We start from the raw sequence: 13,927 nt of genomic DNA, 5'->3' as shown, positions 1-13,927 counted from the left end.
ACATCGTGCGTGCGGTGTAAGATTTTGATAAATTTCACACGCCTTAATAAACGTAATAACATTACATATCTCTATATGTATACGTACAGTTTCTTTTTCTCTCTCTTGTCTATCAAATACGTGAAAATTCAAGGCTGTAAGTAAAAGTGTTTATTTGTATACACTTGATATTACGTTTGCCGTGATTTCGCATTAATAGGAGTCAGATATATTCCACGGTTGACATAAGAGGCTCACCATCGATGTGTAGGTATGTGCTTAGATGTCGGAATCGGAGATGACTCGTTTTTTTTTCTTTAGGCGCCATATTTTTTATTCTTTTTATCTCTCTCTCTCGCTCTCTCTCTCTGTTTACTCCACTCCACCACTTCAAACAAGATTGGTGACATCTAAGAGCGAAGATGACACTTTTAGATTCTCTTCCAACGAAACCTTACGCATTGCTGACAACTTCCCAATACCTACAAATCTGTCATTACTTACGTCTCACTTTTTTGCCACAGACCTAGACGTTTCGACTGTGGTTTGATTCTTGCTCAGTTTTTCTTTGTTCTTTTTCATTTCCTCTTTCCTTTTTGAAAACGGAATACGAATGATTCTTAGAAGTTGAAATAATTGAACTGCTTCGTGATAAACTGAATTGCTGATTTATTTTTTATAAAACCCGCATTTATGTTTCGAGGAATTTATTTATGCCGCATAAATATGTATAAAGATGAAAATGTCAGACTGTGAGATGAACTTTAAAACGAATTCTATTTCCCTGTTTTATTTTATTTTTTCTTCTTTCAGAAACTTTGTTGCTGGAATTCTGCAGTTCCAAATTTACCGAGCTCTTTGCCAAGCCGCTGGTCAACGATCGCCTAACGATCTTCGGAAGCCACTGCATCGCTGTGATTTTTACAGGAGCAGTGCCGCTGGTGGAATTTTAGGGTGAGTGAAAGCGAATTTTTTTTCATCTATTTTCCATCCAGTTTATGAAAATAAGTAAATAAATAAAGAAATAAATAGATAAATAAGCAAATAATCGGTTCAGAACTCAGAGAAAAAAACACGTAAGAATAAAAAATGACTTTTCCTTTTTTTTTCGATTATTGTTTTCCCCGAATAAAGAATATTAAACGAAGGATTTGCGTAATATTTACAGCCAAGGAAATATTACGCAGTGAATTGCGTCTTCCGTATTTATAAAGTCAAGATTTATGCAAGATTCTTGTTTTATGGTAATGGAGTATATTTTTCCCAACGACGAGCGGTGGCTGATGGGGAGATATACGAGCCCTTCGTATTACGTGAAATTGTTTGAAATTTAAGAAGAATTTTAAAGATTTAAAGATTCGGTTAATTCAGCGTAAAAAAAACGTTGAATCAATTATTCTCAACTTCGTCGACAAAAAAATATTGAAATTTCGAGAGATAGAAATAAATAAAAGCACAAAGCACAGAATTCTGTACCGACAATCATGACATTTCCGATCATACACTGCATATATATATATATATATATATATATATCAATCCAAGGATATCGAGTTACTAAAATCGTCCCCGGCATAAATTATATCCACCGCAAAAAGCAAAGCGTAAAACGTATAAATCATTCGAATTGGAAAGTGTCCAGGCGAAAAAAAAACGATGACGATGATAATAACAAAACTAAAGAATCGAAAAAATTGACATAAAATCGGTGAAATAATCCCGAGGGAATCGTCGTCGAGCCATAGATCAATTACGATCACGATGGCTGTGTAAAGCGTTACATACAACCTGACGAAGGTGATTAACGCGTTAGGAAATAATGTAGAAGGATCTATAGATTATGCTGTGAAACACGGATTCGGTCCTCGTTGCTGCTCTGGTTTCCCTTCTGCACGTTGTAACAGCCGGTTGCAGATATCGGTTAGATCTCCGATCGCGATTGAGCGAGAAGCTGTTGTGCGAACCGCGTTGCAACGCGGCCCACATTCGCAAAGTTGCGAATAAACCGAGGATTGAAAGAGACGCGGAGAACCGAGACGAATTAAGGACCTCGTGCATGCCGTTATGCCTATATTATAATATGCAAAGTCGTCTAACATACGCGGGAATTGTCTCAACGTTGTAACATATTACATATATGTGTGTAAATTCCCACGTTAAGAGCCGCATTTGCGGCCGACTTGCGCCAGCGGAAAGCCCGCTGCCGCACACCCTCCGCAATATATCCAACGGACAAAACGCCGAGAGTAAGACAAGCCAGCGACTACCTATGCAAATTAGGAATTATGCGTCTGTATGCATGTATATCCATACACTGCCAAGTTGAGTAGTCTAAACAATGCAGCTGACGTAACGAATCTAAGCGATTTTTTTTTTTTTTTTGTTTTTTTGTTTCACCTCGTCAAACGTAACAGAGAAAATTTATCGTACGATAAAGCAATTTTTCAGTCAACCAAAACGTGTTTTGCAAAAAAAATCAAAAAATTCCGTCAAGTGTTTCAGATTTATATATTTATATATGTATATTTTGTTTTTTTTTTGTTTTTGAAATTAATTTATTACTAGGTACTTCAAATTTGGAGACGATATTTTCGGATTAATTATTTTTTTTTTTGTCAAATCCTCGTCCTTTTCTGGTATATATTGAATAAAAACGGTTTAAAAAACTTTTGATTGAAGATCGTGTTTTAACTTAAACAGTCGATATTTTAGTGAAAAAAAAAAAAGACACAAAGGAAATTTTAGATCGTAAAATAGAAAATAAAGTATGATGCGAATCCTGGTAGGAAGTATAAATTTTATTTTGCTTTATTCTCTCGTTCGCAATAAAATCCGATAACGATTCGATAATATTAAGAAGATGTTCGTTTCTATTGACAGATCGGTGTATTGAGCAATGCACTGAAAGGTATGGTAAAATATTTTCGAACCCGGATACGAGATGAGACTAAACGCGTGGGACTTGCCTGGTTTCTGCTATAATTAAGAATATAGCAAATTCTTTTGGTATATTACGATTCGCGAAGAATGTTTAGGAGGCTTTGACCTTTCCGAATTCTGTCTCCTTCAACTCTCGTAGGTGATATTAACATTCATTCGATTTTTATTCCGAGGAATTTGGTATTTTTCAAGATTTGTACGAGCGATAACAAAATACCAGCACAAATTCCTTGCGAATTAATTGTGCAAAAACAAGTGGATCACGATGCAAATAATGCAGATCGCCTGCAGTCTTCGAAAGGTAAAACAAGGCGGGGAAAAAATTGTTTGCGTTTTTAAAAATCGTTGTTCAAACTTTTCCTGTCCACGGTTTAAGGTCCGGGATCCGATCGCTCGAAACCTGTCCAATAAAATTCCAAGCAATTCGACTCGCCACGTGATAAATGGCGAACTATCATTCATTGTTGCAATTCTGAAACAGCATCTCGACTCGAGCCAATCATCGATCGACAATGGAAATTACACTCGATTGAAATAATCAGATCCTAGGCGGTGGAATTACCCTCGATCGTTTGCAATCGAGCAAATCACTCGCCATTGTAATTCACCTTAGGTATATATCGGTACAATTTATACAATGATAATCAAATTCACTCGTCTAATACGTTGATGAAATCGGTATTTCGTCTTGCCGATTTTTCTCCTCTCGAAAACGATCTCCCCTCGTTATCAGAAGGTTGCATAGCAATTGCTTTTCTGCGATTTAAACCAAAACTTAAACCGGTGAGAAAGGCTCGAGATAATAAGCAAGCGCGATTCAAACTGGTAGCGAGATCGTTACGCAAAGTTGCAATTTATGTCGTCATGAAAGTCTTTTTTTTTTTTTGGCCATCAAAGTTTCGCCGTTCTTGAACATGGTGAGTGCGATAAAGAAAATGAGACAACTCCTTTCTTCGAGATCGGTATTAACAACGTGCAGATCCGTCAGTAAAATCGATCCAAAGAAGCTCCTATAACCCGAGAATTTCCTGCAAGATGATCTTGAAAGCTCGGTCAATTCTCAGCTCACGTGTCACGAAGTATTATAATACCGATTCGGTGAGCCGATCGGTGATCGGCGTTACGCAACCGCGATACGGATTACACGTTGTCCGGTTAATACTTCCTTGCAGGAACTCAAATCGCTCGAAGAAAGTGGACCGTTGTTGAAACGATCTCGCGATCGCGATCACGATCGGCAGTCCAACACTCGACGTTTTGTCCAGGAGCGATCGAGAGTAATGAGAATAAAAAAAGAAAATTAATTAAATAATGAATGTGCCGACACAGAGAGCGGAAATTACACCCTGAAACCGTTTCGCGAGTCGAGCTGCGGAGACCGAACGAAAGCTGTACTTGCAGTGCCGATCGCAGTTGATTGCGTCGAACCCCTCATTACACAGATAATGCAACGTTTTTCAATTGTTCACACGTGCCTGTATACTATGCCATGCCGGTGTTATTTTCTCACGTCGCTTAAATCGGTATCGGTATATGTGTACGTGTACCTTGTAAAGTGTCGCATTAAAGTCGTGTTACAGCAGCGTCCTATTCCTTGCGAAACCGGCAGCCAATCGGCGGGGCGCAACAGGAGAGTGCCGATTTCCCCTGCGAACCGGAAATTATAAAATTCATAAATTACCTCATAGGAATTCGCTGATTCATACCTATACCTACCCGAGTTCCCCATACAGCGGGAATTATTGCTCCTCGAAGTAATTCAAGTGTGAAGAACAAGTAGCAGACAAAAAAAAAAAAGAAAAGGAAAAAATATTGTGACGTATGAGCCGATTTTGTTTAGCAAATCTTTCGTTACAGGCGTTGGACGGACACTCGAGAATCGAGAATCCATAAATACGCGTAATCAGTCTTGAAAGTCCTGATGATTTCTACCTGCTAATAACTTTTACTTATATACCAGATACATGTTAGAAATTATATGTTGTATATCGAGTTGCTCAACTTTTAGCCACGTATTCAAGAATGCAGTAAGTCACTACGTTATAAATATATATATATATAGATGTATGGTTATTAGTTAGTTGAGAGAAAAAAATATTTCACTCGATATATTTCATCGACGAAAGATCGACGTTCAAAACGATATAATTTATTACAGGATTCACTGTAAAATTTCGGCAAGGATAAAACAACCCACTTTTTATCTAAATTCTATGTTTATACCGCAGCCCACTTCCTTTATCTTTCAATTTATCGTTTCGGGTTGCTCCCGAATCTTTTAAGAAATTGTTTTTAACCATAAATTGTAATGAAACTGGTATTCGCGTATATAGCGAGAGAAGTAAAAATGGCAATTTCCGAGCTCACAAACTGCAACTTGTTATTTCTCAAATGCAGATTATTCTTTGCAATCAGAAATTATCGCTTCTTGGCCAACGTCTTATAGGCGCTACCTGCGTAATTTTCACCCGTAAACGATCTCAATTTCATACCCGTTTACAACTTCACACTGCAGACGTGTAGCACCGTCTATCGCAACGTGTCTTTATTGATTCCTGAGTTTACAACTTAACTAATAAATCCAATTTCGTTATAGATATTTCTAAAGCTGTATTGAAATTCGTTATTGCATTAATTTATTTATTTTTATTATTATCGAGGGGGTGGGGGGGGGTTCGTTGGCCAAAGGTTATCGATAATTTTTATCAATTTTATTGCGAGATCGTCGTACATTGAATATTCAACGAATTATCATATTCTTCAACTACGAATTACGTTATCTCTTGAAAAATAGAAAACTTGAGTATACTAAAATTGCAATAAAAAGCTTAGACATCGATCTTTCGTTTCAAACGATCTGAAAATTACTAGAAATCTAGTATATATAATTCGATTGATTTTACTCTATTACAAATCTATAAAATGTATGAATTTTCGGCCAACCAATCACCTTCAGAAAAGTAAATTCAACCTTTACTCTCATCGAAAGACTGACATTTCCTCTTTCCAAATCATTCCGTAGCTCAGTAGTTCGGGAATAAGGTAAAAATCTGTGATTCGAATAATTATCGTTCAATATAAACACAGCGTTGAGCAACGGCGTTGCGTTTCCACCATCGTGAAGCTCGCGGTGCATCGAGAAATTTTTTCTTTTTTTTTTAAATTATGGGTAAAGAACCGGTACCATCGGTACCAACGCGTCGGAATTTTCGTCACCGTTAACCACGGATCATTATATCATTTGCGGAAGGCTACATGACCAATCATTAAATTATACCAAGATTCATCCACACGATACTGGAATGTAAATTTCTTTATCATCCTGATCGAAATAATAATCGTTCAATTGCGCTTCGCCGATGCGATCGCTCGATGTTGATCGGGAAGGTGAAGGTGAGGAGATGCGTCGTTGCGTCACGTCGTTGGCAAATTATTACACGCGGTATGTTATAAGGTCGAGGAATTCCAGATTTTTCATGCAAATTTACCGCAAAGCTCGATCTGTGGGCTCGATGAAGAAACGACCTGCCTCAACGCACGGAATCCCCTCTGTAATAATAATAAATCCCCATTTGCGATATCAATCTTTACTCTGAACCGATTAAAACAGTCATTCCACGTGTGCGTGGTTTATTCAGGGAAATTTAACGCCTTTGATAGACGAGGTAGCCACGAAACCATGGTTATATATTTTTTTTTTTTTCATCGGCCTCATTAATTGGAACATCAAAAAACCTCAGGCCATGGATCTCGTAACGATTCACACGCGCGATTATGCCATAGTTATTTCCATTCTGCATTTCTATTTTTTAATATTCGTTTCTTTTCCTTTTTTTTTTTGGTTTTTTTTTTTCTGCCTGAAGAATATTTCATTCTGTCTATAATCGTTTATAAGATGTAATCGAGAAATCGGTGAGATCTATCCACGATATATCAATATCTATTCCGATCGAACATTTATTACACCAATTAGTTGTTTATTGGCAAAGATGTAGATTTTGATTTCTACGTTAATGTGTACCTATTATTTTTTTTTTTTTATTTGTTTTTTTTTTATGTTATTATTATTTACGTCCTTATACTTAGTTTATCGTAATATCGAGGAATTCTTAATCACCGTTTTTGGTACTGCGTCCTGCGTTAATGCAGCCTGATTTGAGTAATAGATAAGATTCTGAGTTAGCTGGTTGATTAATGAGAACGTAACGAGGGTACCAGTGGTATAAAAAGAAAAAAATAGTAAAAATGAAACGGAAAAAATGCAAAGTTTTAAAAATCGCGAGGAAAGGAATTTATGAAAGTGATTCGATGATTTATATACCACCGCAGATGAATATCTACACGTATCTGTATACGTTTACGAATTTATAATCATTCGGCCAGTGATATAGCTCCAGGTATTAAACGCATGAAATTTTGGCCATAAATTTAGAACGCATTCAGGCGGTTTGATCGTTCAGTTTATAGAGGAGCGCCTGCGGCCAGCCAAAGTCGTCCTGTGGCATAACGCATCGAATATTTTTTAATTAATACCGATGGCTCTTTGGTCATTATAGGAGATTAATGGAGAAAGGATCGTCCATTCCGTGGCAGGAGACACTGCAAGAAGCCACGGGGGAAGTCAGACTCGATGGCGATGCTCTCAGGGAATTTTTCAGGCCTCTTGAAGACTGGCTCAGAACCGAAAACCTCAGGACTGGTGAACTCGTCGGGTGGACTTACGGTGAGTCTATGATTTTCCGAAAATTTTTTAACTCATTCAAGGTATTTGCAAGATTTTGAGAAAAATCCATCAGATTCCATCGAATTCACTCTACTTTGGCTTATTTTGTTTAGACCAGGGCCAATTATTTTCTACAGTTTCTACGTAAGAATTGATTTTTCTTTTGAATGTGATCTTAGAAAATCGAATATTGATGAAAATGAGGGAAGGTAGAATCTGATGGATTTTTTTCAGCTTTAAAACTCTTTGAACTAAAAAAATTCACATCTATTAAAATTTTTTTCGAGTGACTTGAAAGAAATTCTTTTCCATGAATCTACAACGAATTCCGTAGCTTTTTAATATTTTCATAATCAAATGAATTTGTTTACAACTTTCCGTCACCCTCAACTAGAGAATATTAAAAAAAAAAAATCTGTAGTCACTTTCCGCGTCATTTCTCACGCAGTCTTCTTAGCTTTGATCGCCATGCGCGAATTCCGATGCGAATCAGTACGCGAAACGCGCAGCATTATTTGAACCTGCCAAGCCTTCGTATAAGCGCAGAAAGAAAAGTGGCAAAGATTTGCATACATGCGGTGCATACATCCGGAAGGCGGAAAAATTCGCGATCTGCATTATGTATTCGGGTACCTCATCTTGTCGATCTGCACTTCCTGTTCTCGTTAAAAGCGCGCATTTCGTCACCTTTTTGCACTCCGTGCGCGGAATCGCAGACAGCAATCGCCTCCCGCGGCGTTTTCACCGCATTTTTATTGCGTTTCACACTGACGACATTTAACTCTGTGATTCCAGATGGAGATTACTGCAAACGGAGCATTGAAACGGCCGGACTTCAGGTCTACGGAAGCGGATTTTACAACTCTGCATTCACCATCGAGTCGCCCACCTGCACCTTGCTAATCACGATCATTGCGCTCGCCGGTTGCTTAATGTCTTCTCTTCAAAGCGCGATCGTTCACCTATGAAAATAATTAGGATACGTCGTGCTCATTAGCCGGAAAACTCTCTTCTTTTTGTTAGGCTCAACGCAATTGTAACCCGCCTGATTCATCAGCTTATCGAACGACCTCATTGTACAGAGAAAAGAATCGGTTCATTTTCGAAAAAACGAAAAAAAAAATAAATAAAATAACAACAACAATCCAAACAGTGGTTGGAATTGATAAAGTATTAAAAACGAGTAGATGAACAGTAGAATCGTGTATGATCCGTGAAATCTGCACATCGAAAATGTTAGCCGTTCCAAAAAAACGAGGTTCTACCGTGTGCTGAGAAAAATTTCTAGTTATAGTTACTGTATAATATTTATACCGTTATATTGTAGCAATACAGCGATTATACAAAAATATTTCTGGTACAAATAAACTGTAACAGATGAAATATTTCTCAGTGTGACTATATGAAATTACTGCGCAATGTGGCTGACCAATATGGCGCCGAAGAGCGAACTGTAATCGAACTGTTTTGAGTCGATTTTTGCAAGTACGATAATACAGAAAACTTAGTGCAAGGTGTGAGGCTTTAGTTGCTGCAAATGGGATGAAAACGGAGTAAAAAATCCGTCGAAAAAGATGTTTTAAAATTAAATATGGGGAAGTTGAAGGTCGACTTTACACCACCAGATGGCGCCATAGCTGCGTGACATTTTTCGCAATTCCAAGCACGTGTTTCTCTCCCTCGACAGTTGACGTCGGCTCGATCTTCACCGACGTTCGGTGAAAGAGAAACGGTAATTTCCGCCGGGAGCGATTCGAAAATCGCTTGTTGGATTCGACTGTGTATTGCGGTGTGCCAGTGAGTGTGAGGCAAAGCGTGCGGATGAAGTTGATTGCGGGGAAGGCTGAGGCAGGAAAAGGTGCGGATCGGGATCAGGACGATGCACCGAAAACTGGTCCAGCGTCTCGAATCGACTACGTAACCGTTATTACGACTTAAGTCGGCGAGAACTGTCGAGTGGAAGTTGAAACTCGCCCGAAGTGGAAGTCGACGCGCAATTCTACAGCACGAAATGTCACGGGAACAATGCTTGGGGGATATCCGCCTCTCTATATACGGACACGCGAACACATTTTTGCATTTTTTTCCCCTCCCTCTCTCTTTTCCTTCTTCGAACTTTTTTCGTTTTTTATTTATTTATTTTTTTTTTTATTTTTTATTTATTTACTTCCTTTTATATTTCTGTTGTTGTTGTTTAGGTAATTGTGGCAGTGATTTAAGAGCAGGCTGCTTTCTCAAAGACCATAAATCCACCATTATTTATTACATGCGGACCTGTCAACATTTATTTAGGGCTTCAATTAGAATTCGGGTAAATCGATTTCATTTTTCGGTATAATATCGTAATATTTTCGATTTTGAAACTTGGAAAGTTCGATCTTGGTAGTTTATTGGAAATCATTCGACGATCTGGAATTTTTATTATCGATTATTCGATTCAGTTGTATAATTTTCTTACCAATTCGATAAGCTGAAATTTAGTTTTTGATAGGAAAACTTATTCAATCATTTTTGTTAAGCTTCGAATTTAGGCGGGAAAATTTAATATCACTTGAAATATATTTTGTAGAGAGAAATTTTATTTCGAGGTTTCAACTTTCTTCGCGTAAAATTTATCCCTTTTCGTGCAAACCAGAGCGAAGTAACCACAGCTCTTGGTTATAAAATAAACTATAAATTTGAATATCTCCTGCTCAAAGGGTCAGCAGTGTTAAACCTGATGGAAAAAGGAGAAAGAAAATAAAAAGAGAGAAGACAGGAATTCGTGATCGTTGTACCTAAATGGTTATACGCTGCTTTAACGGTGAATGGATGATGCGTGTTCCTTCAACGTTGTCGCAACGTACACGTCCAGATATATTATAACGTACCTATACATAAATACGTTTAATACGTAGGTAGGCAGCTGCTCGGATGTGAAATGCTTACAAGTTGCAAAAGTGTGTGTATAACAGTGTAAAAAAGTAAGGAGATATTATTATCGAGGCCAGTGCACATAAATTTCGCTCCTGGAATTCTTCGGCAAAGCGCACATGCCTGCAATAATTCTACCATTCTTATATGTATATAACAGAGAAACCGGAAGTAGTCGGTAAGGCAGTTGCCGGTTACGTCAGTATAAACCGTGCGCTACTTGCGCACGAGAGAAAGAAACGTAAGAAACGTACGCACTTTAAAACCACCGTCGTTGCAACAATTGCCGCATATTTGACGCTGAAGGAATCGAGTCTTAGTTTTTCACCCTTTTATATTCATCCATAAAAAAAAAACTCGTTCGAAATATGAGGTCACGCGCTAAATTCAAACTTTGAATTCAGAACCGCATCGACGATTATGCAATAACTGTGTGTTATTTTTTATCTTTGTATTACGTAATTACTACGCTTCGCCAGTTTTCACTAATTATTGCCGCGGTTTAACGTTCAAGAATGTGTAGGTGTAGAAATTTTTATATCTTCACGAGAAAAATTTTCACCATCTATTATTCTCTCTTTTTTAAATTCTACAAAATTTTTTTTCACTCAATAAATTCTTTTGACATGATAGATTAGAAAGGGTTGAAATTTCGTCTCAGATTACCGCTTTTGATTCAACTATTTTATTTACCTTTGACGCCAATTTTTCAAAATTAAACTTCGACTCGCTTCTAGGATTTCAAAAGTTTCGGGTCAGACTCTGTAAGCAACGTAATTTTCTTCCTCTGATCTACGTGTAGGCGAAGGGCACAGAATTAGCCGACAATCTAATAAAGGGACGGCCTGCATGGCCCTCATATTTTTAGACCCTCATCTTCTCCGAAACAAGTGCATTACAAACGTTATATATTACTCGTCGTATCGTCAACTGGCTTTAATTTAAAAAAAATCGGATCGGAAACTCTCGTCCTTAAAATTGAGCCAAATTTTACTTCTGCTCTTTTTCTCGAATAGAAAATTCAAACTCTGTGGAAATAAAATATCATTTCCTTTATTTTCCTCTGGTTTTATCGATTCGTCTGTATATCAATTTAGAACTTATTTATAAACCCTTTTTATTAGATCCATATATCATACTTCGCATAAATTCTTCTTCACGTATCTCCTTCTGAATATTAATCGAGTATTGCGTCTCTCTCATTGATTATAATATACGAATAATAGATGTGATAGATGTTTAATTATAGACGATAACTCATTTATTATAATTCTATCCAAGCGTGTTGGAAATTATAACCTAAGCGATAGGAGTGAACAAATTTAAAAGAAAAAGAATACATGATAAATCATCAGTATTTCTTAATTATCCAGGTATTTCTCACAGCGTAACTGATCACTGTTTAAATATTCATAAATTAATGTTACACGATTCTCTTGACGTGAATATCACCCCAAGTTTGATACGTATAAAGTACGTGCAGCATGGTTACGGTGACGTCATACATACGTAGTAACATAATTATAGTATTTAAACGTATATACATAATTATCTTGACTCTTTTTTCATCAACAGAATAAATTAAGTGAAATTATAAAATTAAGGAATAATAAATTAAATGTCTGGTTTACAGTGCATGTTAATCCCCAAATTAGTTAATAATAAATTTTGGATTTGGGAAATTGATGAATGAGAAGACAAAGCCAATCGTTTATGGGTAAAAAAAAGATAAGAATCTATTGGTTAATCGGTAAACCAAACTTCCACTCTAATCCCTATCCTCAAATTTTTGGTAAAATCTCTTCGCGCGAGAAGTTTGTATTTTTTCATCTCGACGATGTGATTAGAAAATTTCTTCATTTCTTATCGTGAAATTGTTGACAACGATGTAAGAATTACACAAGAATTGGAAAAAGGTTACAAGGTACGTTCATAATAGTAAACAAGTTTTAATCTCTCAAAATATGTCACCCATCGTTGAATTGCAAAATCGAGTAGAATTTTAAACAAGTTTTGTCGAAATGCATGTGACCGAAATTAATGCCGAGTGATTCACCTCAGAGTTGTTTATTCAACATTAATGTCACTGTTATAATATTTTCTGTTTTCATTTTACCTGCACGTAATTTAGATACTAAAAACTCTGCTTTTAACCCTGGATGCAAGTATAATAAAAAAAATAATAAAATATGAGAGAGCATAAATAATTAATAAGTACATGGTTGTTTGTTCATTCACGAATGTTATTCGAATTTTAGGTTTTTTTTTTCAAATTTGGGGAGAACTTGAACCAGTGGCAAACAAGTAGGTATCCGAATACGATGATATGCGTCATTCTCGACAGTTTTTGAGACTTGAGACCACTTTTACTTCACAATTGATCGCACCAAAAACGACCGGATGACAAAAGAAGACGCGAATTACTACGCCATTGGTTCTTATCCGACCCTGCGTATTATAAATAAATTGACCAAGCATTGAGTGTAATCAAGCAATTATTTTCGTAGCGCATCCCGCGGCCATTGCAAACCTCGAGGAGTGACATCCTTCGGAGTTCATCGGTCCAGTTGACTTACGGCAGATTGTCTGAACGACACTTGAACACTACGAACCCCTCGACAAACATGCCCAGTGAATTTAGAGCCGGGCCTTGAGCTCGTCATCATCTTTATCCAATTCATCCACGACCTCCATTTTTTGAAACGATGATTCAACGTCAATGCAGCGCACAATGCAACCACTTTCGAATTCGCTTATCCACGATACGATCTGAGGTGTTCCCTTCTATTCTGGGTCGTATCGATATTTATAGTCACGATCAGTCACATTTGATCGTTTGACAATTTTACTATACAGTAAAAGCATTATTCAGAATAACTGACTTCAGAAACGGTTGTGAAGTGATTTATAGTCTCGCTTCTCGAATTGTCGTGACCGGTTGTTGACTCACCTGAACTAATCGTGTTGTTGGGTAGACATAATGGATTGGAAACAGTATTAAAGAGTAAGTCTTCCTGACGTCAATTTTGACGAGATCTAACGTTGACGTTGGAGCACGTTTAATGTTCCTACATTATGGCTTCTGTAACCGTTTTTCAGTCCATGGTATCCACCATTCCTCCTTCCAGTACGCTAACCTGTTACAAGCAATTACGATCGACTGGCATTTCGATGTGCCAGTTCGATTTAGCCAGATTATCTAATTTCCCAAGCCTCGACTAACCAGCGAAGCTAATAACCTTGACATTTGTTGTCATTGTCGTGTACCACGGGTTACGGTGAACGTATAATCATAGACCAGCAACAAGGAGTGCTGGTAATTCACATTACGAAGTTCAGCACAAGTCGCGGGTGAACAATGACAGAAACTCT

The 13,927-nt window shown here is 37.3% G+C and overlaps 1 protein-coding gene across 1 annotated transcript in view; it reads left to right on the top strand.

The window, feature by feature from the left end:
* Positions 1–8,741, top strand: part of LOC124408058 (angiotensin-converting enzyme-like) — a 42,898-nt gene extending 34,157 nt beyond the window's left edge. The window contains exons 11-13 of the mRNA XM_046884720.1: positions 793–933; positions 7,476–7,642; positions 8,438–8,741. Of these exons, the coding sequence (XP_046740676.1) occupies positions 793–933; positions 7,476–7,642; positions 8,438–8,610 (481 nt within the window). The 3' untranslated portion in view covers positions 8,611–8,741. The remainder of the gene's footprint in view (positions 1–792; positions 934–7,475; positions 7,643–8,437) is intronic.
* Positions 8,742–13,927: the final 5,186 nt, after the last annotated feature.

This window comes from Diprion similis, chromosome 7, assembly GCF_021155765.1.
Source record: "Diprion similis isolate iyDipSimi1 chromosome 7, iyDipSimi1.1, whole genome shotgun sequence".
NCBI lineage: Eukaryota > Metazoa > Arthropoda > Insecta > Hymenoptera > Diprionidae > Diprion > Diprion similis.
Note: the sequence above shows the minus strand (reverse complement) of the source record. Positions and strands in the feature narration are given on the sequence as shown.